The following is a 25267-nucleotide window of genomic DNA, read 5'->3' as shown; positions in this document are numbered from 1 at the left end:
CAACAATAAATCCTCTTGAATACAGGACTGCAGAGATCACTCCGGCCTTAAGTCAGATACATGGGGAGCAAAGCAATTTATTATCCTGGCTGGACTCTCCAAACAGGAATTTCACTCCAACAACATTGTACCTATATAGTTTGCATCCATTCACTGCACTGTAATCGTCTACACAGTTGCTGTAAAGTGCTTTGAGACACCCAGCTTCTGAAAGGTGCTCTAGAAGGGAGGCATCAAGCCGTAGGTTTCTATTAAGTGCCTCATTTGGTGTTTCAGATTTAGTGGTATAATAGATTGGATTGCAATTTCCAGTGCAGCATAACAATGGCATGTGAAACTAACTGGTGTTGTGATTTCAGCTCAGTGTTGACAAAGAATAGTCCTTCAGGGGCTGCTACCATCTCTTAGAAAATGAGCATGGGTAGCAGTTCTGCCAAAATGTATAGATTTTCTTTCCTCCTCTTATTCTTTGTTAAGACTAACAAACCAATGACAACAGCATGGAAACTAGGTCTTTTTGCTTAGGAATTCATCTCTTTCTGGTGCATGTTTTACACCTGGAGCTCTAATCCTCTCTGTGGTCTAATCAATTCCTCAACAACCAACTGCAATATCGCAGTGCTGAAATTTCATGTGGGGAAATGAATTGCACAAATGATTGAGTGAACTCTGAAGAACCACGTACTTCATTCTCATGCAAATACTGTTGGTCATAGTAAAGGAGCAGGTAAATGCAATACTGTTGAAGATGACAGCATACTTCTGTCTAACCAGATGTCAGCTTCTTATAGAGAGATGCAGAATATGTATATATATATATATATATATATATAATTTATTTTTATTTTAAACAGATCTGTTCTGCTAGGACTTCACTGACAAATGAAATACATGAAAACTGTGGGCATATTTCTGAGTCATGTTCCAAAATGGAGTGTTTTTAGATAACATAATTTTTTTCTGAGCAGGTGCTATTTTTGGTTTTGCTTACTGGTTTTCTTTCCAGTCCCTTCTATGGTGAGTTCTTATGGTCTATGAATTCCAATTTTTGTCTAATCTTTATGCTTCTTTTGTGACTAAAAGAAGCAGCAAATTGAATTTGCAGCTTGGAGCCAAACACAGAAGTGATACATTCATTACCAAAGACTGTGTTATTGGTCTGCAAAGACTGTGGCTCTGTCTTTCAGTGGATTAGTTCAGAAAACACTGCTGATTGATAGAACCCATGTGCAGAAATCTCTCTGGGCTCTCAAATCTGTCAGAATCTTAGATTGTGCAGTGCAATTTGCCATGTCAAGCAGACTAACAGTACTACAGTTATACCTTCATGTAAGACTGGCCATATGAACTAAATATTGATGCACTTCAGCAAAATCAGAATTATTCAAGCTTTAATGTATTGAAGATCAGTGTGTTAGAGGTAGCTTTAAGAATGAAAGTAACTTCTTACAAAATATGCTTATTATTGGCAGCCAGAAGGCAGTACTTGCTCTGAGGCAGTACTCTTTGGCCCTAATATCTCATCTCTGCCATCCTGGATTATTCTTCTATTTCTGTAAAAGTTGCAAGATCTATGAATTTTAATGAGAAGTAATATCTCCTGTTTTCAGCTGAGCCAAATGATGGTGATGTCAGAGAGCCATCTTCCTTTTGTAGCTGGCTTTAGGCAGCAAGTAACCATGCTATATAACTCCTGCATTTGCAGCAATGTCACCTTCATCACTGCGGCAGGCAATGGGTTTTCCTGCAGCAGGAATTAGGGTGGCAGGCTGGCCCTGATGTATCTGTAAAGTAAATGGGGAAAGCACAGGGGGATTTGTATGAAACTGTAGTGATCTTAGCAAGGCATTTGGGGAAACAGTTCTGCAGGAGCAGGTCTGCAGGTTTCGTGTGAAACCTAGTCCAGCTCAGAGGAGAAGAAGCTGTAGAATATGAAGATGCTGGCTCCCAAGTTGGCAAGACAATAAGATGCGTAACAGAGTGGCTGCTGTGGTCACACGGAGCACCAGAGTGATGCTAAACCTCTGCTTGGAAAAGCAGGGTCTGAGATGTGTTTTCTGTTGTAGGAAGAAGAACTTGAAATAGCCTTGTGGGTTAAAGTTTGCCTGTGTGCTTTGCCTGAGTTCTCTCCTAGCTCAGCAGAACTCCCTTTATCAAGAAACCTAGACAAGTGCAACTTAGGTCTTTTTCTTAAATATTTTCTTGATGCTCTTCTGACACTGCAAGATCTTGAGCATTTACTCAGGACTCAAGAGAGACAGGGACAAGGCTGTCTTTCCTGAGTCTCTTTAGTGCTCACCTGTGAGCGTGATACACATTTAGATCTTACCACCTGCTTGAAAAAGCTGGAACTCATGACTGCACTTTTCAAGGGGGAGTGATGGGTTCCAAGTTTTCTCTGCAGTTTATCATGATGCCTGTAAACATTCAGTCTGCAGGGAGCTGGTGCAGGGATTAATGTCTTCAGTTGACTTGTTTGATTGCCAGTTCCTTGGTTTCAGTAGTTTATAGCTCTGCTAAACTTAAACAGTTTGGGCTGATATTTTCTAGGCATGGTGTCTACGTTTGGCAGTTTGGGGAATAGGTTAACTTACATTTTGAAAGTTCATCCTTGTTTTGCCTATACTTAAAAATATTCTTGGAGATGTTCAGATGAGAAGCAGTGGTTATCATACATAGTTAAGTGTGGTTATCATACATAGTTAACTGTGTCCACAGTGTAGCCTTAGGTTGATAACAGTGATGTGGTTTTGACAGTTAACAGGTAAACAATAAAGAGAAGTTTTCACAGGAGGAAGCCATTTTAGTGGAAAGGCTCAAGTGATTTTTGTTGTTGTTTTATCTCTGGAAAAAGGATGTCATGCTCTGGTTCCTTTTAGTTGGGTATTGTCTTTTACTTCATTCACTGTAAGGCAATTTGGTGTTGGCCTTCCCCTCAGCTTTATTGTAAAAGATGGTATAGGACTGCTTACTTACATGCCTTCCCACTTTCTGCTCAGCAATGCATTTTCCTTCCTCTCCGAACAAATCTGTTCTTTTGATGCTACACTCCATTCAGCTCCTGACCCCGTGATTAATTCTGTCTCAGCTCATGCGTGCTTCTCTTGCTCTTCATAACTTCAGGTCACTAAATCAAGACTCCAAGAAAAGCAGAATAAACATTTTCCATGAATTTCCATGCACTTGTGTCTTGTCTTAATGAAGTAAAATACACGATTGAATTCTCTGTTCAGACAAACTCTTATTTCCATTCCTGATAGGTGATGGATGACCTGGAACTCTGCAGTCCTGAAATGGCAGCTGTTTGATGAGGAGTTTGGAGGCTGTGTAGTGAGCCTAGCAGGTAGGAGCAATCATGGTCACATGGTTAAGACAACTGAATTGAAATTGAAAATTGGATTTTGTTTCACTATTTGTGACATTTGCTGTTAAGAAGTTGGGTGACTCAAACAGATGACATTCTTCCCAACTACTGTCCACGTGGTCCCCATTTTCTGTGTATTGAGTTTCAGTCACCCCTGCACTAGTTTGTCAAAACACTGCCCACTGTGTCTAGAGCCAAGGTGACTGAAAGCTGTTCTCTGAGGAAGTGCTATGCACTCTGAAAGTTTTGGTTCTAAGCTTTTTTAATTGAGCACCCAAAATACACTGACATGTTTGAAAATATTGGCTTTTATCTCTGTTGCTCAGCAGGGAGCTGTGAAGATAAATTCATTGATGTCCATAAAAAAAACACCACCCTACCCTCAAACACCACAGTGAGAACACCACTACAGAAAAGCCCATGAGGAAATTAATCACTCTGTATTCAATGCAAGATCTGGATGCTCTGCAGTAAACAGTACATGCACCACACATTGGATGATAAGGATAGGAGAAAATTTGAATAGTGTTCATTAAGTGAGCACCATCCATCCTTGGCTGTGAAAAAGGCAGGAGACCTGTGGAAACAAAAATAACATAATTAAAGATTGTATCATAATATGTTTGCATAAGGGGTGAATTAATGTTGCATGGGTGATCTTAAATCTGGCATTCACCAATTCGCTTAACTTTGCAATCCAAATGTTGGGGTTTTTCTTAGAGCAGAAAAATCCCTTTGGGGAGCTGGCAGGGAGGACACTAGAAGACATCCAGCTAGGTGCTGGTGTGTGCAGCTAGATACTACTGTGTGCACAGCTAAGCATCAGTGTGTACATAGCTGTCTGCCTAATCTCTGTGTGTCTATGTGCGTGCGTGTATGGCTACCTCATGTTCATGCAGCTGGCTGATAGTTCCTTCTGAAAATGCCTTTCATAATAGAAGGAGAATTAAAAACTGGTTTAGATACCCAGATTTTAGATGACAAACTGTTGTATGGTGCTTTGTGGTCCAGATCACAGGATGTTAGAGCCTCTTCTTGGTTCTGAGTCATCTGAGCACCCCAAAGTGTTTAACTGGTGGATGAAATGTTTGTACAAGTTATTGTAGGATGCTTCTCTGGGATAGGCAGCATCTTTTACGTCTGTGTTAGTAGAAGGTCTGGTATGCTGAGGATTCACCCACACCACTATCCAAGGTGTGTTGGAATGATAAAAAAATATTAGTAGATATAATTTGTTATATCTGTGTTTGGTTTGATTACTGTCTCGTGTTTGAAAGCCTGTAATTAGTATGGCAAACTGCCTCCAGAGCCAGTGCTACCCCAAGATATACAACTCTAGTATGAGTTCCTTTGGCTTCAGCAGGTGGTTCATTAGAACAAATGAAGTCTGGAGCCCATATAAATTAAGCATCGCCCCTTGGGAAATGCAGATCACAAAAAGAGAAGGGAAATAACTGAAGATCCTCTTCCTGTTGAATAACTGAGTGGTACAGATCCCTAGAAATAGGGAGCACGTTGACGTGCTCGATCCCCTCCCCCACTAGATGGCACTGAACTCTCTTTCTTTAAAATACATGTATAAAAAAAAAAACCCACAACAAAACAACAAAACAGGAGGAGGAAGAAGAAAAATATGGTGGAGGTAATTTTGATGTAAAAACAACAACAACAACAACAAAACACCCCAAAAAACCCAACCGAGGAAAACCAAATTGCAATTGGTTGTCCATTAACTCTGCCCTTCCCCCTTCTAGCCCATCGCTCCCCCGTGTGTACCTTGGTACAGGCGCTCCCTTTGCTTTTGTATCTGAAGCCTTCTTGGAAGGCGGAGAGCGATGGTAGCTGGAGGTTGCTAGGGAAAGCGGAAACAATCCTGGGAGGGAACAGAAAGGAGAATGGCCCTATTTGTAAGACAGCATCCGTGGTGAGGTCTAGCAGGCAGCGCACGGGGCTTGTCACAGGGAATTTGCTCTGAACAGAGTCACCAGGCTCCACCTTTGTGTCCCATGCCTTCAGACATTTTTTCTATGCACCCATGTGCTTTAGCTTTCCCCTTGGTTCACTGAAATCGTAACCTGCAGAAAGGAAAACCTCAGCTTTCAATCCTTCACTGAACCTGTATTTTCACTCCCCAATTCTTATAAGACCCATGAATTACCTCCCTTTACCAAGATGCCTTTAGTTCACTGTGGGGAGCAGTTTCCATGTAACGTGCTCAGGTGTGCACAGAGTATCTATTTTTAAAATGTCTTTCTCCCAGCTCACATTCTTCTGAAGATCTACAGGGATTGTTTTTTACCCCCTGTGGTGAGGCGGGGGTGGGAGGGGAGGAAGAGAATTTAATGATGATCTGTTTGCGCTGAGAAGGGGCTGTCTGTAACAATCCTGGGAAGAGACAGAGGAAAGGTTCCTAACCCCTGCAGCAACCAGTGTTCTGCCCCTTTGTGGTAATGATGATGAGGGAGAGAAATATTTATTTCTAAGTGTTAAAGTGGAGCTCATCTGAAAGCCAACACTTTCTCCTGCATTCATGTATTTAAGGTCACTTGCGGGAGGATGTAGATTGCCTGCTGATCAAGCTACAAATACAGGCAGAAAATTAAAAATGCATATATGTGTGGGTGCAATGCAAGAAACGTGTTCACCATCTTCTGCAGGAGCCAGCAGCGTTTTGATCATAGACATCTAAATTTTCTCTCCAAACAGATGACAAGTATGGCTGCTCCAAGCCCACTATAAAACTTAATTCTTTTTATGTACTGTCATGTAGTTGCTTGCAAACTCCAGTTATAGAAGTGGATCTGCCTGTGCTTAACTGTTTTAAAATAGTCTTAGCTCCTTTAATATTTGCCTTTATTCTGAGAAACAAAGGGAAGTTATTGCTGAAAAAAAAAAAATTAAACTGTGTTTCAATAAATCAATTAACTTTCTCTAGAGCTTTCCAGGTACAGTTAATATCCATAACACGATTTGAATTTTGCCATAGAGCTATATTAGTGCATGATCACAATGCCTGTGGTTTGGATGGTCAGCTTTCCTTTGTGAGCTTTGTGATCATGCAGGAGGGTTAGACAATAGAGTACGTTTGAAAACAAAAGTGGTTTAATGGGAAGTGGTTTAATGTGGTTTAATGGCCCTTGGGGCCAAAATCTGTTAAGATCCAGATGTGTGGGGTTTTTTTTTCTGATGCAGCTGTTTTCCACAAGCAAATCCTGGTATGTATTTTTGATGCAGGCAGAGCTGCTATATCCTCTGTTCATTCTTCCCTCTGGACCAAATGCAAGTTTTAAGGCTAGGGTTAAAAGCTAGCAAAACCCCAGTACTCTTCTCTTGGGGTCGAGGGCTATTGCCAATCTAGTGGGTCCAGTGAGGAGACAGATGACACAGCTTGGGCTTCAGGGGCCAAAAGCTAGAAGGATCCAGCATGCAGCCCTTGTCTGTGTAGGGGCATTGGGCTATGGACTTTTTGGTGCAGCAGAAGCAGCTGCATAGTTTGCTATTCATGCTGTGGAATAACTGGTTTGTGTGACCCAAATGGTGGATGGGGTTAACTAGGTCTCTGTCAGCTTCAGAAGACTGTAGTACTCATAGACCAGGATGTTCAAGAGCCCAGAGCTATTTGATGCATAGGGAGATGGCTGTGCAGTACAGTTCAGAGTATGGAGGCCTCAGTTTTCTGGATCACACTGAAAGTCATGAATCCAGGGTTTTTTCAAGCTCACACTCTATGTTACATTGTAGATTGGGATTTTTTGGTGCAGTAGCAAACAGCTCTGCTTGTCATGGATTTTGTTGACACAATATAAGGGCTTGTAACCAAGAATGAACAGGATCCATTTAAATCCAGGCTTTACATTTTCCTCTCTGAAGAAAGTAAGGCTTTGACATTTCCTGCCTGGAAAGTGGTGCAGTTTATCTTTAAGGAGGCTAGAGAAATAAGAAATGAGTCTCACGTTGCATGGGTGACATCACTGGCTTTTGGCTCAGCGTTCTGTATTCTCCATCTGTAGGCTTTAGCCAAGGCTGCAGGGCTCGGTGTTTGAACAAGGAAAGATTCCCAGGTGTACAGAAGATTGGATTCGCTCTTATTTGGGTTAAAAACGGTGAAATGAGATTTCTAAAGCTTGGGGACTCCAGCTCGCCTTCTGTTGCACTTGATCTCTACAAGATGGGTGAGTTATTCCCACTAGAGAGAAAGGGAGTGGAAATTTAAGGAGAAAAAAAAAAATGTCTGAATATATAACCGCTGATGCTGGGGATACAATTCGTATGAAGCTGCTGAGCTAAAACCCAACGTGGAGATCAGGCCATATGGCAGAGAAATGGTGCAGACCGAAAGCTGTTGACAACAGTTAGGGGCTGCTTTCCTCTCCCCGTGTAAGGTGTGTAGCTCCTCTTCCTCTCCCTCCCCGGTTTGTTTTGGTTTGATTTCCTCCGACCTCCCTCCCCTCCCCATTCCTTCGCATCCTCTCAGTCAGCCCTAGCCCAGCCCGCCCGCCTTCATCTTGCAGATGGCTAACGTGCCGCCGTGTTAGCGAAACTGTGCACAGCACAGACCCAGCGACGGGCACCGAGAAAGCTTGTCGGATACCAGCGGAGGGCGGGGTGGTGGTGGGGTGCGTGTGTGTGGAGAAACGATGCTGGGGCCGAGGACTGGTTCCAGTGCTGCCTAGCGGGAGGTGCGCGGCCGGCGGCGGGTGCTGCCGGGGCTGCCTGCGGCTGCCCTCGCTGCCTCTCCCCGGCCCGGCAGCCGAAGCGCTGCTAGGGCGCTCCGGGGGAAGGGATCGTGGCATTACGCTGCCTTGATGACAGCGCAGACGACAAAAGCAGGCGAGTGAATGGCAAGGCTTGCGAGGAGAAGCTGAGGTGTTTCCGAAGCCAAGATGTCAGTGACTGTCAGCCAAGTCTGCTAAGGGAGAAACCTGTGCATGCCTGCGTTTCCACATCCAGCCCGGGAGGTTACATTTTAGCCACGATTTGAAACAGCAGCAGCAGCAACAGCAACAACAACAGATTCCTCCCGCGTCTTGCTCCCTCCCTTTCGACCCTGCTTTAAACCCGAGCAAACGACCGACCATCCAGACGATGATGCTCTGGCTGAGCCACTGACAAAGAAAAGGCAAGTCACCCATTCCTGAAAGCGGGATAACTGGCAGCTTGCAAGCGGGAGATCTCTAGCTGTTGAACTTTTCTGTCCTGTGATGATGCCGTGGTGAGCCTGCTGATGTGAAAGCCCTGTCTTCTGGATTTCCGAGCTGGCCAGATTAAAAGAGATTGATGGACTGATCAACCGTAGCTTTCAGGTCTCCTCAGGGGGATATATCTCTTCAGCCCCTGGGTGCTCCTGGTGAGGGGAGCAGGACATCTTTGCATAGGTGGATCATTGGCTGGATTGTGTTTGAGGCTCTCACCAGCTCTCCTCTGCAGAGGAGAAGAGGCAGATGAGACTCCTGGACTGCCTCCGGGGCAGAACTTTGTAGCACTCTCAGCATCCCTCTGCAGTGTTGATGTGAGCCACAGCGTTGGGAATGTTTGAGATGGTCTCTACCAAGTGACACCTAGCAGCTGTTCCAGAGATTTTTGTGTGGTCTCACACTCAAGGGCTTTGCCTGTTGTGAAGATGCCCATGGTGTTTCTGTGAAGCTGAGGTATGGCTGCTGGAAGGTTGCTGCTGTATGCTGGCCTCTCTTTAGCTCTGTGTGCACTGGGCATGCTGGCTGTGGCTATCTGCTCAGACCATTGGTATGAAACTGATGCCAGGAAGCACAGAGAGAGGTGCAAGAGCATCACCACTAAGAGAAATGATCCTGGCTTCATTTATAATTCCAACAACAACCTGCCTCTCAGGGCCAGCAGGTCTAGGTTGGACCGCTGGGAAGGGAAACTCCTCTTGGCACGGAACAGGAGGCAGATCTTTGCTATGAGTGCAGTCGATGAGTGCAACAGACAGTACAACTCGACCAACATGGGGCTCTGGAGGAAATGCCACCGACAAGGATTTGACCAAGAGCTGGAGGAGCTCATTGCTAAAGGTAAGGGCTGTTTTTTACCAAATGAACATGCCAGGCCCTCCTGAGTTGGGCAGAGATTGAGCAGAGCCATTTGTGCTCGTAGATGGGAGCTGGTGATTCTAACCTCTCCTTGTGATGGGTGGACTGGCCTTGCTGGTCATTGCTTCTCAAAGCACTGCCAGAGAAGTTTCCCATGGGAACTCTGCTGCTGAAGTGAGGGGTTTGAGAGCAAGAAGACAGTGGAGGTGAGAACAGACACACCCCAGAATGTCTCTTTCATGTCTCTGTCTCTCCAAGCTTAATATAGTGAGCCCATCACCATGGTAGTAGATTATTTTCTACATACAAATAAAAAGCATCAATAAAGCAGACATTGGGGTTTTATTTCCTTTATTTATTTCTAATTTTATTTGACCCTAGTGACTCAGGCAAAGTATAGATTATTTTACTGAAGCCTACATATGTCTATATGTCATAATTTCCATACCAAATGGCCCATCAGTCCCAAAATACATTGTTTGCAGTGATCAAATGTAGGGTTTTTCTGTCCTCAAATGGAGTAAACAAAGAGAAATGGTCAAGAGCAGGAGGAAACCCAGCTTACTGTTTACACTGAACTATGTTTTGGAGTATTTTCCATGTCTACAAAACATGACACACATTTATTAGGTGTGTTAGAAAGGAATTTTCTCTTGGGGTGGAGATGCATCTGTTTGCCTGTAGCATTTTTGTGCTGTTTTTTCTTGTCTTTCGGTCCTTCTTCTCCTTTTTTTCCACCTAAAGTATCAGTTCAAGGTGATGGTCAGCTTGCCTCAAATGTTTCTTTGACTCAAAGTGTAGGAAGGGGAGATATGCACAAAACCCACCTATAAAAGATACATGCTTTTGAAGGATTCTGAGGGTTTGAGGAAAGGATGTCAGCATCTTTGCTGCCCCACTGCATGGTTACTCCATACAATGAAATAACATTTCCCTCCCATGATTCTTCTGCTGCATTTAGATGATTCCCCAGTGGTTTATTTCCATCACAGTGAAATCATTGCTTTGTGCACTGTGCAATCTTCAAAAAGACTTGTTTTCTAAGTGTGTTCTCTGTCCCAAACTCCCTTGATAGCCTGTGTTAATTCCCTCTTCAGACACTGTAAGCAGAATTATTGCTTAAAGCTAATTATTCATGAGGGATATACTCTCACATGTGTTTGCCAATGTATATATTTTGTTCCATATGTTTTAAAAGTGAGCAGTAGAGCTGAGTAGCGTGGTATAGAGTTGCACTAAAATAGTACAAACAAGTGGAGTAGCAGGGAACTTAGATCACTAGTTGGGATCCAGCCTGTGTTTATAGTGACTCTTAATGTCTAGCTGCTGTTTAATGACCTCTTGTGAAATTCATTGGTGACTTTAGTCTCATTTGTAGTGGATATATGAACACATCCAAACCCTGTCAGCACCCTGGTACCCAGATGCTGGTTTCAGTGCTGAGGGAAGGATTCCACTTCTCCATGTAGGTGAGGGTGTGGACATGCTGGGCTGGCTGTGGAGGGCTGGATTGCTCTGCCACGTGCATAGATAGAGAAACTCAATCTTAACAGCAGGCCAAAGTGTCACTGGAGCTCACCTTTGGCAAATGGAGTTTCAGTTATTAGAGAGGTGTTTCATCTTGAAATAAGTAAGATTTGTTCCTCTTTCACCAGCTGCCATGTCCTGGGCTCAAGAATGTCTGTTTCTCTAGCCAGAAACTGCTTAAATTGCCTGGTGCTGGATTATGTGTAATGGAAACTCTGCTGCTAACCATAAAGAATGTGGCAACTCAACTGAGGTGGATAAACACAGGAAAAGAAATTCTTTGAAAGACCCTGCTGTAATTTTTGTGTGTTTGTGTGTATGTTGAGTGTGTGTGTGCAGTGTACTGACTCTAAATATAGAGCATTTAGCTGGTAGCAAGAGATGAGTGTGAGATGAGAAGAGTGTGCGTTCCAGCGCACATATTCCTGGACATAAATGCAGATGGCCAGGTAGCCACTTCACAGAGATGCTGCCCAAGGCCAGAAGTGCAAATTGTGCACATAAGGGAGGTATGTGCAGATATCAGTGTACGTCACACCTTGCCTTCTCTAAAGGTTTTTTGATACAGATTCAACAAACTTCATTGTATGTTGAGGGAAATGTTAGAGGAGGGAGACTGGTAACTCTGAATACCAACATTATAGTTCCTTTGGTGGTTTTTCTGGAGTGAGGATCTGCCTGTGCTATAACTCTCAGCCATGATGAAGAGTCACATTCATTAGCACTAATGCTACAGAGGTGTGTTCCTTTGGCATCTCCAGATTAAAACATAGAAAAGCAAGTACAATGGAAATCTGATAAAGTATTTGACTTGCTCAAATAAAACTGGAGGTATTACAGAATTACTTGTCCACTTCAAGCTCTGTTAAATCAAAAAGAACTAGTGGATTTTACTCTCCCCTTAGCAAAAATGGGATGTAAAATACTAATTTGTAAAAAATCTTAGTGTGCTGGAATTACTGAATTAGAAGGAGGCAGCTTTACATGGGTAGTCAGCTAGCATCCCTGATCCCACCTAAGGCCAGCTACTAGACTGTTTCTTTACAATCCTCAGCTATATGATGAGAGTGGAATAAATTAGTTTGCCATCTCTGACCAATGTTGATAGCAGCTATGGGTTCCAAATGAGGCAGGTATTTTAGGTCCATCCTGGCAGTATATTTTTGCTTTTCCAGTTTCAATTCTATGCTTGTCTGATGTTAGAGGTTGCAGGCGTGGATGCCAGGGCAGAGCTTGCCCTGTGCAGGTGTGAAGAGCTGCAGATGTTCTCTTCCTGTAGTAATCAAATACCCTGACTAGGGTACACATTCCTTCTCTCTGTATGAGCTCCAGGGCAAATACTGTATAAAAGAGGATGTCATTGGTACATAGGCCTTTTATTCTGTCTTCTGACAGCTGTTATCTTAATTCTGCACATCTCTTCTGGAACTGGATAAACTAAAGCAGGTTCTGGCCCCAAATGTTGTGTGTGCTATATGTAACTGAATGTAAATACTACTGAGGGTTGGTAATTCTGGGTGGTTTGTTTTGTTTGTTTGTTTGCTTGTTTATTCCTTTTGCTTTTGCTTTTTGTTTTCCTTAAGCTGGACAGGATCTAAGTGATCCATGTCTTTTGAGACAGATCCTACATTTTTCCCGAGGCAAAACTTCCAGTATTGACAATGGTAGGTTTGTCTATCAAAGGATAACAAAAAATGGTCATTAAGAGCTTAACTAGATTTGCAAATACCCTGCAGTTATTCTGCTTATGAACTCTGCTGAAATTAATAGAAGCTGTAGACAATGGCTTGTAGCAGGATCAGGTTCCAAGGTATTGGCAATATTCTGACACTAGTGGTTTTAAAAGCCAGTTGTTTCAGAATAGTCTGGGTCAATTCTGTAATTCTATATGTATTACTTTTTACTTTCTGGCAAATAAAGCAAAAGGTCTATGTCAGGTTTTCCTAGGAAAACTGTAGATCTGTTACTTCAGATTTCTTATTGGGAGATTGACAGACACTAATAGCCCTGTTTATATTTCTTTTATCCCCCTTTTTATATTTGCATAGAACTCAGTTGCATATTTCAAAATAATAAGGCTAGATAAATAGGCAGTGAATTAAAACAGATTGTTGCAAGTGAGCACTCTCAGGGAGAGGCAGGCAGGTATGAGACCAAAGGCCTGAAGAATATTCTAAAGCTTCATCAAAATCAGGCAGTTCATTTGTTCTTTTTGTTATCATGGATGAAAAAAAAATCAAAACAGAAACAACAGAAAATACAGTAAAAAAATGATTGGGGTTGCATGTGCAAACCCAGGGCCCAGAGTTACGAACTTTTACTCATCTGACTTATCCTTGATGTGTTTGAATGGGCTATTTGGACTGAGGGAAAGTACTCTTGTACAGAAGGACCAGTAAAAAGGAATTTATGAAGCTGGTCCTCTGATTCTACTTTTGTATCTGCTCCAGTCTTTTAGCATCTCAGGAATGGATTTTCATTCCTGATCCCTAAAGCCTCGCAGAGTCAAGAAATGCTGGCTCTGGGTTTGTTCAGCACAATACTCTAAGGCTCTTCTGATTCTTAGGTGTCTGTCTAGTCTCCTCCATAAATCAAGTACCCCTTCTTCTTAACATTCCTTTGAATACAGTGTTCTCTGTATCCTATTAGAAGCAGTTTGTCTGTTTACCACTGAGTTTCTAGTTTAAGTGGCATTCTCTCACATTACCACAAAACAGTGAACTAACCACCTCCACCAATAAGCAAGCAGTGAGTTGAAATGCAGGTAAGTGTCCATTTGTGGCAGGGGGAAGACAGAGTTTATGTCCTGCTTTGGCAACCAGCAGCTCACTGACTCCCTATATATGACTTGTAGTGACCCAGAAAAACCCTGGAAGCCCCAGAGTTCGTCTGCATCCTATGGCAAGCTGCTCAGATACTTTCCTGCACTAGTCAAGAGGAAAATGAGAAAGGATAAAAAGGAATTACATCATTTAATTATAAAGGTACAATAAAGTAGATGAAGAAGTTGCACAATAACCAGAGGCTGTTCCATTTAAGCAATTACTACTCAGATGACCTTTCATCTTGCTTTTGGAAGACTGCCAGTGAAACCTGTCTGGATGGGGCTCTACTGCCTGCCATTGGAATCCAATTTTATAACAAAAAACTCCCAAACCAAACCAAATTACAATGACATTATTCCAGTCCCCCTTTTACCTACTTTCTTCCCTGAAGATCAATGGAAGTAATAGTAGATCCTATTTAAAAAGATTTTATTGTGAATACACTTAGCTCATGCCATTACTGAAAAAAAAACCAACCCAAAACAACAAAACAACTAATTCCTGTGTAGGCTACCTCCACTCCAAATAATATGCAAGATTTGTGGGATAAAAGCATTCTGTTTTGGTGTGTCAGATACACGGCACAACTGAGGAAGAAAGGCTTACCAGGACTACTCTGGCCGTCACTAGGGATTATTTATACACAGAAACAGAGCATCACCAAGCTTGGAAGAGACCTCAAAGATCATCAAGTCCAACCTGTCACCACAGACCTCATGACTAAACCATGGCACCAAGTGCCATGTCCAATCCCCTCTTGAACACCTCCAGGGATGGTGACTCCACCACCTCCCCGGGCAGCCCATTCCAATGGTGAACGACTCTCTCAGTGAAGAACTTTCTCCTCACCTTGAGCCTGAACTTCCCCTGGTGCAGCTTGAGACTGTGTCCTCTTGTTCTAGTGCTGGTTGCTTGAGAGAAGAGACCAACTCCCTCCTGGCTACAACCACCCTTCAGGTAGTTGTAGACAGCAATAAGGTCTCCCCTGAGCCTCCTCTTCTCCAGGCTAAACAATCCCAGCTCCCTCAGCCTCTCCTCATAGGGCTTGTGCTCAAGGCCTCTCACCAGCCTCATTGCCCTTCTCTGAACACGTTCAAGTGTCTCAATGTCCTTCTACACAATTTGAAAAGTCTGAAGAGAGCTATTTGCAGCTATTCTTAAGAGTACAGAGATTTATTTTCATAAACCATACCTTACAATGCCGTAGGTTGGACTTTTGAAATGCAGTGATTTTGCCAGGTAAATTAGGACAGCCGTTTTCTCATGCACCCCTCAGATGCCAGAGCATCCAAATGCTCTGTTTAAAATGTGGCCTTGAAATCCCAACCGTTTTTCAACCAGGTTCATTAAACAAGGGACTTTGTTTATGTCTTGCTTCTAATCCTAGTGAAGTCAATACTAAATGTTTTATTGCACATGGTGATGCAGCAAGTTCAGGCCTTCAGTGTTTCCTTTGAGGTTAAAACTGTCCCTGGGTAGAAAGGCCAATGCAAGGTCCATGCTCCCATCTGTCCCACCTGGAGGGATCCAGTGAAATTTAAGCAGTAGACAGTCTGTGAGTTGACTCTTAGGCTTCCCAGGTATTTAGCCTTCACTGGTTTTAATGTCATAATTATTCTCAGTCTGTTGATGTAGATTGGAAGCTAAACAAATGTATGTTTCTAAGATATGGCAAAGGCATCTGCTCATTCAGAGATTTTCTCAAGTAGTTTGAAGGATGAAATCAGTGGTGTTTCATGCATGTGAGTTCCAGGAGGATTTGCCCCATGGTATTTTAAATAAGCAATTTTAATATTTTAATTGCATCAAACTTAAATAGCAATTCATTAAAAGGTATCTTTACCACAAGTAATGAGAACCTGACATGTTCCTCTGACACATCTGAGATAATTAGTGTGATAATATATATCTGCTAAAAATAATAACGTATATGTAATTTAACAGAGCTGCAACTGTTTTTAATCCTGCTGTTCTAAAGAGCAAATTTCTATCAAGCTGTTGGCTTTCAAGCAGAATTGCGAGCAAAGACAAATGGAAATTTTGCCTGAGTAAAAATGACAGGATCATGCCCTTCTCAGGGGAAACTGATATTTGCTGAGCTGCCTGCAGGACTGCATGCTTAATTCCTGTTCATTTAATTGAGCATCCAAATCCTTTTGAGAAATCTCAGCATTTTTATCCTTTCTCTCTACGGCTTGAAAACTTTTAAAGCATTGTGGAAAAAAGATTTAATATGAGTGCAGATGTGTTCTGTTTGCTGTAAAACTAAACCCAGGAAAGATTATTTTACTTAAATAGAGATGAAATGATCTGAACTATTTTGTCATTTCCAGCAATAAAAATCCATCTCAATATTGCCTTTTTTTTTTTTTTCTTATAGAAAAAAGTCTTTCAGTGCATTCTGAATAACTTCAAGAGTGTAATGAATTCATTAACTATTGCAGAGCCAGTGAATGAGGAAGAAGACTTAATGTCTTGTAGGTTCTGCAACAAAAATGACAATCATTTATAATGCAAGGTACTTAATGGCTCACTGCTGACAAAGTGTTGCTGGAACCCCTGAGTGCATATTCACCTCTTTAAGAGCAAAAGAAGGAAATGAGATGATGTTTCTTAGTTTTTAAGGAATAAATAAGTAAAGAATGTGGATTCTAGAATCCAAATGCCCCTAACAGGCCATTTAGAATAAAATTCACTTAAAATAAAAGAATATAAACTAACATATTTTCTCTGCAGGAAAGAAATCAGACTATAAATTGGGAATGTCCCTGTTTTCTTTCTCATAAAGCCTAACTCTTCCACAAATAAATATTCAGATCTGCCCAGACGAGCCTGCTGAAATGGCAATCCTTTGTAGGTAACTACCAAAAGCGATGGAAGAAGGAGTAGTGCTGCAGTTAGGACAGGGTTTACAAAGCCAGAATTCAGTCCAAGCTCTGCCATAGTCTTTGTTCATTACCTGAGGCAAGTGACTTAATCTCTTCTACCTTAGTTCAGTAGCAGTATAATAGGGATTTCATTCATTATTATTAATACCAGTTAGAGTTCTATCATGGGATTTATGAGCCTTAATCATGGATGAGAAACCATGGACTAGAAAAACATCCCCATCCTTTTGACATGTTACTGCACTTGAAATATTGGTGAATAATGCAGCCTTATGAGAGAATACAAGATGACAAGGTAATTATGTTCAGTGTGACCAGTAGTGGTTTTAAAACATCATCAGGCTAACCACATTTCTGTAAGCTCCATGAAATGCAGGATTCCTTGAAGAGTTATAAAGAAGGTTAATGAATAGGAGTTGCAGGTGTTTATGAGATGGTCTTCCAAAAATTGAAGGATGGCACCAGAAAAGTCATGGGTCATATCTGCTTGAAAAATTACTAAGAAGGTGATGGGAATTGACCTCTTTGGCTTACTGTAGGAAAAATGGAACATTTCATTAATGAAGACAAGTAGATTGCATCAATGAGATAGATACTGGGACAGCTGTCCACAGCTGCTAAGAGAAATGATGCAGTTAGAGTGATGTCTTTGGGATAATGATATTTCTACCAACATCCTGAATGGATACATGGAGAGCTAGATCACATTTGTAAAGGTCAGAAAAAGAAATATTGAAGTAATAAAGACATGAGATAATGAGAGCCTGGATGGAGAAAGGATGTGCAAAATTTAGACATCCCCTGGATCTATGGATGTAGTGAGAGACATGAGATGAAGATGTTGCTCCAATTGTTGACCAGAAAAACAAGGAAAGTAATAGTCGTGGCTGTGATGATCAAGAGGGGAATTACTGAAGAGAGCATATAGTAAAGAAGAGAGAAGAACGTTAGGAACTCTCTTTTAACTATGATAAGCTCTGTTTGGTATCTGTATGTCTGTGAGGGAGTATTAGAGAGACCATGGGTATGGACCTGGGGGGACAAGTTTGTATTGGAGGGGTGAATCTGAAAATTGCTGCATGGAGATAGTAGTGGAAACTACATGATAGAAATTACCAAGGAGTAAAATGCAGAAAGAGAAAAGCTCCATGAACTTCTGGCAGAGCTGAGAGAAGAAGAGTGTCATGAAGGACATGAAAAAGGGGCAGATTCAAAGGTGGTGCAAGACAAGTGATTGATGTCATAAAGACAGACACCATTTCAGGTTGAAACAGCACAGGCGACTACTGAAGGTAGCCAACATGCTGCAGCAGATGAGAACAGACTATCCAGACTATGCTGAAATCTGTCCAGTATGTTATGTAGAGACTTGGGCAACGGAAGTTGGAATGGAGAGGGAGCTGCACTGAACTGGTGGGGGAAACTCCAGGTGGTGTCATATTCAGAGAAATTGGTGATGAAAATGGAGGAGTGAAAAAAACATATTTAGAGAGGAAAGTAAATATTTTAAGATGAGACTATTTTAAGAGGAAAGAGATTGAATAGCAATTGCATCATGCGAGTAAAGAGACAGAGGAGTGTAAGAGGTTAAGATGAGAGAATGAGAGGACAAGAATGGCCATAAGGAAAGTTAGGAGACAGAATAAGACTGGCTCAGTGTCAGATCATAGGATGTTTTTTGTAAGTGGGAGAGAAGAATGAAGGAGCTGTAGGAAAGGAAGAAGAAACAAAACCCAAAACTATTGCAAGATGAAAATGTTACTTTGTCATTTTCCTCATGGAAGTCCTGAGTGAAATCCTGCTTAACAGATGAATTGGGGGCTGAAGGAAGTGGGAGGGTCTGAGGAATAAGTCAAATGTGGGAAATAGTTGGCTATGACTATGAGTCTGAGACTTAACTGTGTTGGACTGGGGTAGTACATCTAGGAAATGAGCAGCACTGAATAGAGGAACAGTGTGTTTATAGTGGAGAAAGTTAGCCAGGCCGCTAGAAATGCTCTACTATGTGAGATATGGCAGAAACAAACTGGTATGGGTCAGCTGGGATTTGGGATAGCAAGGCAGGAATAGAGAGGGGAATGCAGGACAAAAGGTCTGTGAATAAGAGAATGCAGCATGGATAACACTGGCATGTGGAAAGGAAAAAAGAAATGATAAAGAGGGTGATAAAAGATTGAAAGCAGACAAGGAGTTCCTAATACTCATGATGGGAGGTGGCAGAAAATCCAGGCAAGCTTAGTATGGCTAAGGTAGTGGCTGATGTTTATTGTCACAGGGATGGTCCAGGCTTGGAGCAGGAAGATGGAGGGAGAACACAGGATCCAGTGTGAAGCTCTGTCTTTTTGGTGACTGACAGGATCAAACAGGGTTGTAGGCTGAACAGAGGACACACTGAAACAAAGCTTAAGGGACAGAGAGGTCACCATTACTGACTCTCTCCTATAATTTTTCCCTACCTTCATGCTGTGAGTTCATCCTGTGTAACTGTACAGAATTGTCAACATGGTTCTCCACAGAAGTCTGGGGACATTGCATACATTTAATTTTATTGTTACTAGTTTAGTTAAAGCTGGTTTAGTTTCCCAACTCATAGGTCTCTCTCCCTTTCTCTTCCCCTTTGGGAAGGGAGAAGGGTTAATAGAGAGCATCTGTCACTTGCTTAGTGGCCAGCCCAGCTGACAACTGGAAAGTAATCTCTCACTGTTAGTCCCTAACTGCATGAGCTGGCATTTTGCTTTAAATTTCATCCCTTTTGTATTCACCAGTCCTCAAGATCACCCAGTTCTGCCCATATGATATTCCATAATGCTTAAGGAGAGGGGAAATGTTACACTGATCAGAGAGACAAAGGAGACAGCTAACAGGAACAGGGGAAATGGAAAAATTCAAATAGCTTAATGGGCTCAAATTGGGAAGTTAGATAATTTCCATCTCAGACTTCTGAAAGGTGTGATATGTAACACTGCAAGTCCAGTAAAAAGGATTTTCAATAAACCTGTCTAATTAGGATAGCACATTAGGAATGAGCTGTAGCAAATCTATATTTAAAGAAAAGAGAAAAAGTTGTCTGGGCCACAGTGGACCTTTTAGTTTAATCATAATAATATTAAGTAGAGTTTAAAGTAAGTTCTCAGAACTTACTTTAATTAATAAAATGCACAGGGGGAAATGGAATAAGCATACAACATATGTTTTTCTGTTTGAAGTGTGTCAAACTATTCTGATGTATTTTGCCAGGAAGGTTACTGGGTTTCGAGGCAAGGACATTCTGTAGACCTAAATTATTAAGATCTTGGTGACAGATTTTATATTCTGCCCCTAAGGAAATGCTTTGTAACAGCATTAAGGTAATTAGTACACAGTTTACACTGTGCTTAAGGGACTGACCAAAGGAAAGCAACAAGTGCTGAGAAAGGGAGTATCAAGAAGGTGGTCAACAGTAGATTTCCTGAAGTAGGAGACTAACCTTGTTTAATAACAGGGTTATAACCTTGTTTAATTCAGAACAAGAGGGCACAGTCTCAAGCTGTGCCAGGGGAGGTTTAGGCTGGATCATAGGAAGAAATTCTACACAGAGAGAGTGATTGTCCCTTGGAATGGGCTGCTCGGGGAGGTGGTGGAGTCACCATCATTGGAGGTGTTTAGGAGGAGACTTGATAGGGTGCTTGGTTGCATGGTTTAGTTGATTAGGTGGTGTTGGATAATAGGTTGGATGCGATGATCTTGAAGGTCTCTTCCAACCCATTCCATTCCATTCCATTCCATTCTGTCATTAATTATATTGGAGCAGGTGATAGCTCTCGTTGGGCAAGACACAGAAGAGTGAACTTAAGACATTTGCTGCTCCCACAAAAATGAGACACTGTCAAGGGAAAGAAGGCCTGGAATATTATATATTAAGAACTAGGTGATGTTGAGGCCTGGGTGGTAGGAAAGATGTGACATTTCTTTTAATGTGAACTTTTGGTCCTGGAGGATATGTTTATGTTGTGGGACAAATACCCTCTGTTTTGCACGCTGGAATTCTGTTCCTCTAGACATCTAGGCTATGAGGAGATTTGGGCTCAGATGGCTTTCTCCCCGCTCAGGTACTGCAGTGTGTTTCCTTTCAGAGTGGGAACAGTGCATACTTGAATCTCACCCAGCATGCAGTTGGAATGTGACCACAGAATACACTTCCATGGTGGTACGGGGTTCATTAATGTAGACTTGTCTTGAAGTGCAGACAGACAGTGGTAGAGCACTGACCAGGAGAAAGACAGGTGTGATTGAAGAACAGAGCTGACCAGATATTTCAAGTAAAGAAATGTTGAAGTCATGGGCAAGGTGTTAATCAAGTCTTCACTATTATAGTATTTGCTCATCATGTCAACTGCCTCTGAGAAAGATGAATTCAAAGTGGGTACAGAGTGGAGTTACTATTGTGAGGAGAGTCATGGAAAGATCTATTTTACAAATATAATTGTTAACCAGAAGAAACAGGGTTAAACACAGGAGAGGAGGAAGATCTGTTTGAGGACAACATCAGCAGTGTGTGTGTGGGCCATGAGTACATGTAGACTGGAAGCTATGCTGAAGTGGGGCTCTGGAAGGAGTGATGAGGCCACAGTACTTCTAACAGATTTTAAGGATGAAGATAGATATCTTTAGGAAGTATATGTGATATACTTACCTGCTGTACAAGAAAAATGAGCACGGTCCTTCCTAGTGCTGTGTCCTTGTGAAACATGCCATAGGACTGTGAAGGATTAATTTATTATTACTATTAATTCCTCTTTCTTTTTTTTTTTTCCTTTTTCCCCAAGGAAGAGCATATTCAGCTGTGTATCAAGCAGGACCTGCTCATAGGAGTGTTTGTCACTGGGCTGCCTGATACCAGCCATAGGTGACTGGTGAGAGGGGAAGCAATGTAAGACAAATCCAGTTGCACCATCCCAGCTGCTTTGTCTCTTTCACCTAGGTCTGAGCTGCACTTTATTTCCTTTTTGTGACATCCCACACATCTAGGAAGGACTAGGGATGAGGACTTTGTGCCTTAATGCACATTTTACCTAACTTTCCTTTAGATAATGCAGTTAATAGGTTTTTTGTTTCTTCACTCCTTTGTGTGCTTTCATTTCATGTTGCCTTAACTCAGTGACAGCAAAAGCCTGTTAGATTCTCAGCCATTTGTATTCACAAACCAGGAGTGTGCAGAGCCTTCAATTTCTTCATTAAAATACTTTATATAAAATAAAAGAGAATTTCTGTACTATATTTAAGCCTTCAAGATGGCTGGCAGCAGCAGAATTAAACTCTTATTTGCACATATTTAAATTACCATGGGATGTGTATTTCAGCTCACATAATGTTTGGCTATTTAGCTGGTGATGCTGGATGAATTACCTTATAGCCATTAGGATCTTGCCACAGGATCCATAATCTTATGAAGGCTAAAGTCACCCAGTCCCTGGGTTTTGTTCAGTTGTGTGTGCACCAGCAGACCACAGTTCTCACAAAAGTGTTGGGAGAAGATCCTACAGGCAACAGAAGGGCTCCACAGCACTAGAAGTAGGAAAACACCATCTGACATAGCCTTTTGGGCTATAGTTCAGCTCCCAGAAAAGGTGGAAGTAGGGTTCCATCGGTCAGGATGGAGAGAGATAAGGTGGGATGCCTTGCTTTTCTGGACATTTGGAAAGCCTTGCTTCAGACTCCTAGTAGCAAACCTGCTGTCTATGTTACTGAAGAAACTGTTGAGTACCTGGAGGAGCAGGGTTACATCTAAGGTGGATCAGAAAAGAGATTTTTTGATTTCTACTTTTGTGGAGGAATGACCTTAGCCTTACAAAGAGCAGCCTCTGTTCTGCTCTGGGGGAACTAGACAGGGTGGTGGCAGAGACTGAGGGAGGGAGACTGGTGACTCTTGTGCATGTCACATACGCAGGAGCAGCTAAATGTGAGGTTCTCTGCCTGTTCCCTGAGCTGTGTGAAGGTGAGGCAGCTGCTTTTTAGGAGGTGTATATCTATGGCAGAAGATCATGGTGCTGTATACTGCTGAGGATTGGTAACAAGGGCAGAGAGAAATGGGGCTTTGTGTTAATTTATGTAGATTTGAGGCATCTTTTTCTTTGAAATATCATTTTATATCCAAGAGGGTGGAAAGGTCTTTTCTACCTGGGGAGCCTCCAGGTTTCAAATGCTACTCCCTCAAATTTTTTGATCCTGGTGGGAAACTGCGAAAGGTAGCCACAGACTCCCAGCAGTGATCTCAGCCTTGTGGGGATGGAGCACGACAGTAACATGTCACACTGACTATTCCATAAAGTCCATGCTTTCCAGGGATGAAGTGACTCTTGCATCATCTTGGCCCCAGGGATTTGTTTCAAATCTGGGACAGAGGTCTTTAAACAAGGGGTTTCATGTGGAAATGTGGGGCGTATTGTTTAAATGTCCTCAAGGACAGGAGGCAGAGTCTACTTGAATGGTTGGAGGGAGGTGTATGTCAGAGTAAGGTCTGACCTTAAAGTGACAATGATGGCACTACAAAGATGACTTTTCTCTTCCCTCTCAACCTTTCCCTCTTATCCCTGCAGTCCAAAACCCTGTTCTGTCCTTGCCCATGTCCCCTGCACTCTCTGCCACATAAGAAACTGGTAGCATGTCTTTCCCCCTCTTCTTCATCCATTACTGTTAGCATCTTGCCTGTGACATAGCAACTAATTGCATTGTCAATGCCTTCAAATGGAGAAGCAGCAGCAGGGGCAAACAAACTCTTCAGCACCTGAGTCTTCTTTTCCTGTGAATGTACAAAGAGGGAGAAAAGAGAAAGATGCAGGATTTCTCTAGCAGAAGATTGCCTGTAGTGTTGGGGCATGGGGAAGTCTTCAGGCCTAAGCTTTTCTTCGCCTGCTGCCAACCTTGCTTTGAACCAAGAGGTGATGGCATCTATTTGGTAGTGTTGCTGTACTTCAGCCAGGGTGTAATTCTTCTCTGGTAGCATTAGGACAACTGGAAGGACATGTCTTCTTGAAAAGTTCTCCTCCCTTTGAACATAGCTCATGGCATTTTGAAACTTCCTGGACTTGAAGTTTGAGGTGACCTGCACTTAATTGCTGTGGTGAGATGGTACACTGTAACTGCCACTATGAAAATTAGGCGGCTTGAATTTCATCTTGGGCATGTGAGTTAGGCACTGAAATACCTCCTCTGGGTACTTAAGACTTTTCAGACTGTTTGTAGGATGCATATTTCACTACATGTCTTTAGGCCCCGCATTTTTAAACATGATTGAATTGTCTGTCTCTCAGAGGGGACAAATTGCCTCATTTTTATCTATCTTGGTGGTAATTTACACCAGGGTAGGATTGGTCTTGACATTTAGGGAGCAGATACGAGCACTCCTCCATTCATTTCAGTACTTTCTTTCCAGGGTTTAGATTTGTGCTAAAATGCAGTTTGACCTGCATCTCTCCTCCAGAACAGGAGCACAGCATTCTGTGTGGCATTGGAAGAGGCCACAGAAACTTCCTGGGAGGTTTGATGGATCCTGGTTGATGAATTGGTGCCTTTCCTTGAGCTTGTCTCATGCACCTTGCATCCCATCAATGTGCAAATGTATTAATCAAGGTCATTGGGGTCCATAACCTGGGCTGTCTATATGGGGCAATTTCACAGCCATAGCATTTATCACAGTCTACCCCTTAAGGCAGGGCAGTGCTCCTGAGGTTAAGTTTTCATTTGAGAAAGTTTTGCTATCCATCACAGCAATGACCTTCAAAGCTGACATCACAATTTAGGCATCTGGTGCACATCTGTTTGAGTCAGGAGGTAGAGGCAACATGTAAAATACGGGATGTGGATGGAGGAAATAGGTCAGAAGTCCTCACTGTAATCATTAACAGTTTCTCTTACCATCAGACTATTCCTGTTCAAAGGCTAATATATAAATTATTCTTCCTTTGTTTCTAAGGGCCTGGGTGCTGAGAAGTGACTCTGACATTTCAGTGGATTGCTGTAAAGAATATGGAGAAAGTTTTCCCATGAAACATGTAGGAGCCAGAGTTTACTCATCACAAATGCCAGCCTGGTTTCAAAGGATTTAAGAAGGCATATTTTCTGCTGTGCTTTGTTTGATGTTTTTCTGTTGATGTATTGTCTTCATAGCTTTTTCATCTGCTAATTGCTGTACAGCTGTGCACACTGTGGTCTTTTGGCTGTGCTTGAGTTTTATGTGAGACACAGTACTTGATGATTCTTATGGTTCTGTTTAAAGGTTTAGGAGGGTAGCTATGTTTGTAGCTCTCATGGCTTGAGAGGTAACTTCATTGAAATGAACCAAGGGAAAGCAGAGATGCAGTGGATACCTGAGCACTCAGGCAGCCTGAAAAAAATGTCTTGGCAAGATGATCTCTGGAGTCTGCTCTTCATCAGATTGGAGCATCATGTTTGAAGCCAGAAGGTGACAATTGATCTTCACTGATGAAGGGGAGGTCAGTGTGGGAATAAAATCACTGGAAATGAAAACCTGGAGAAAAGGAAATGGAATAGGATTAGATGAGAGTCACACAAAGAGAGAAGGGTAAGAGAGGAGGAGAACAGAAGCACTGGTGAGCTGTGATAGCAGTGGCTAGA

At 42.3% G+C, this 25267-nt stretch overlaps 1 protein-coding gene across 2 annotated transcripts in view; it reads left to right on the top strand.

Moving 5' to 3' along the window:
- The first annotated feature begins 7998 nt into the window (after positions 1–7998).
- Positions 7999–25267, top strand: part of TMEM178B (transmembrane protein 178B) — a 228049-nt gene continuing 210780 nt past the window's right edge. For both annotated transcript variants that reach the window (XM_068142186.1, XM_068142185.1), the window contains exon 1: positions 7999–9396. In XM_068142186.1, coding sequence (XP_067998287.1) covers positions 9015–9396 — 382 coding nt within the window. In that variant the 5' untranslated portion in view covers positions 7999–9014. The remainder of the gene's footprint in view (positions 9397–25267) is intronic.

This window comes from Melanerpes formicivorus, unplaced genomic scaffold (genome assembly GCF_026170545.1).
Source record: "Melanerpes formicivorus ecotype bairdi unplaced genomic scaffold, bMelFor1.0.p_v2 SCAF_8, whole genome shotgun sequence".
Lineage (NCBI taxonomy): Eukaryota > Metazoa > Chordata > Aves > Piciformes > Picidae > Melanerpes > Melanerpes formicivorus.
The sequence above is the reverse complement of the archived record's forward strand: the minus strand, read 5'-3'. Positions and strand labels throughout refer to the sequence as shown.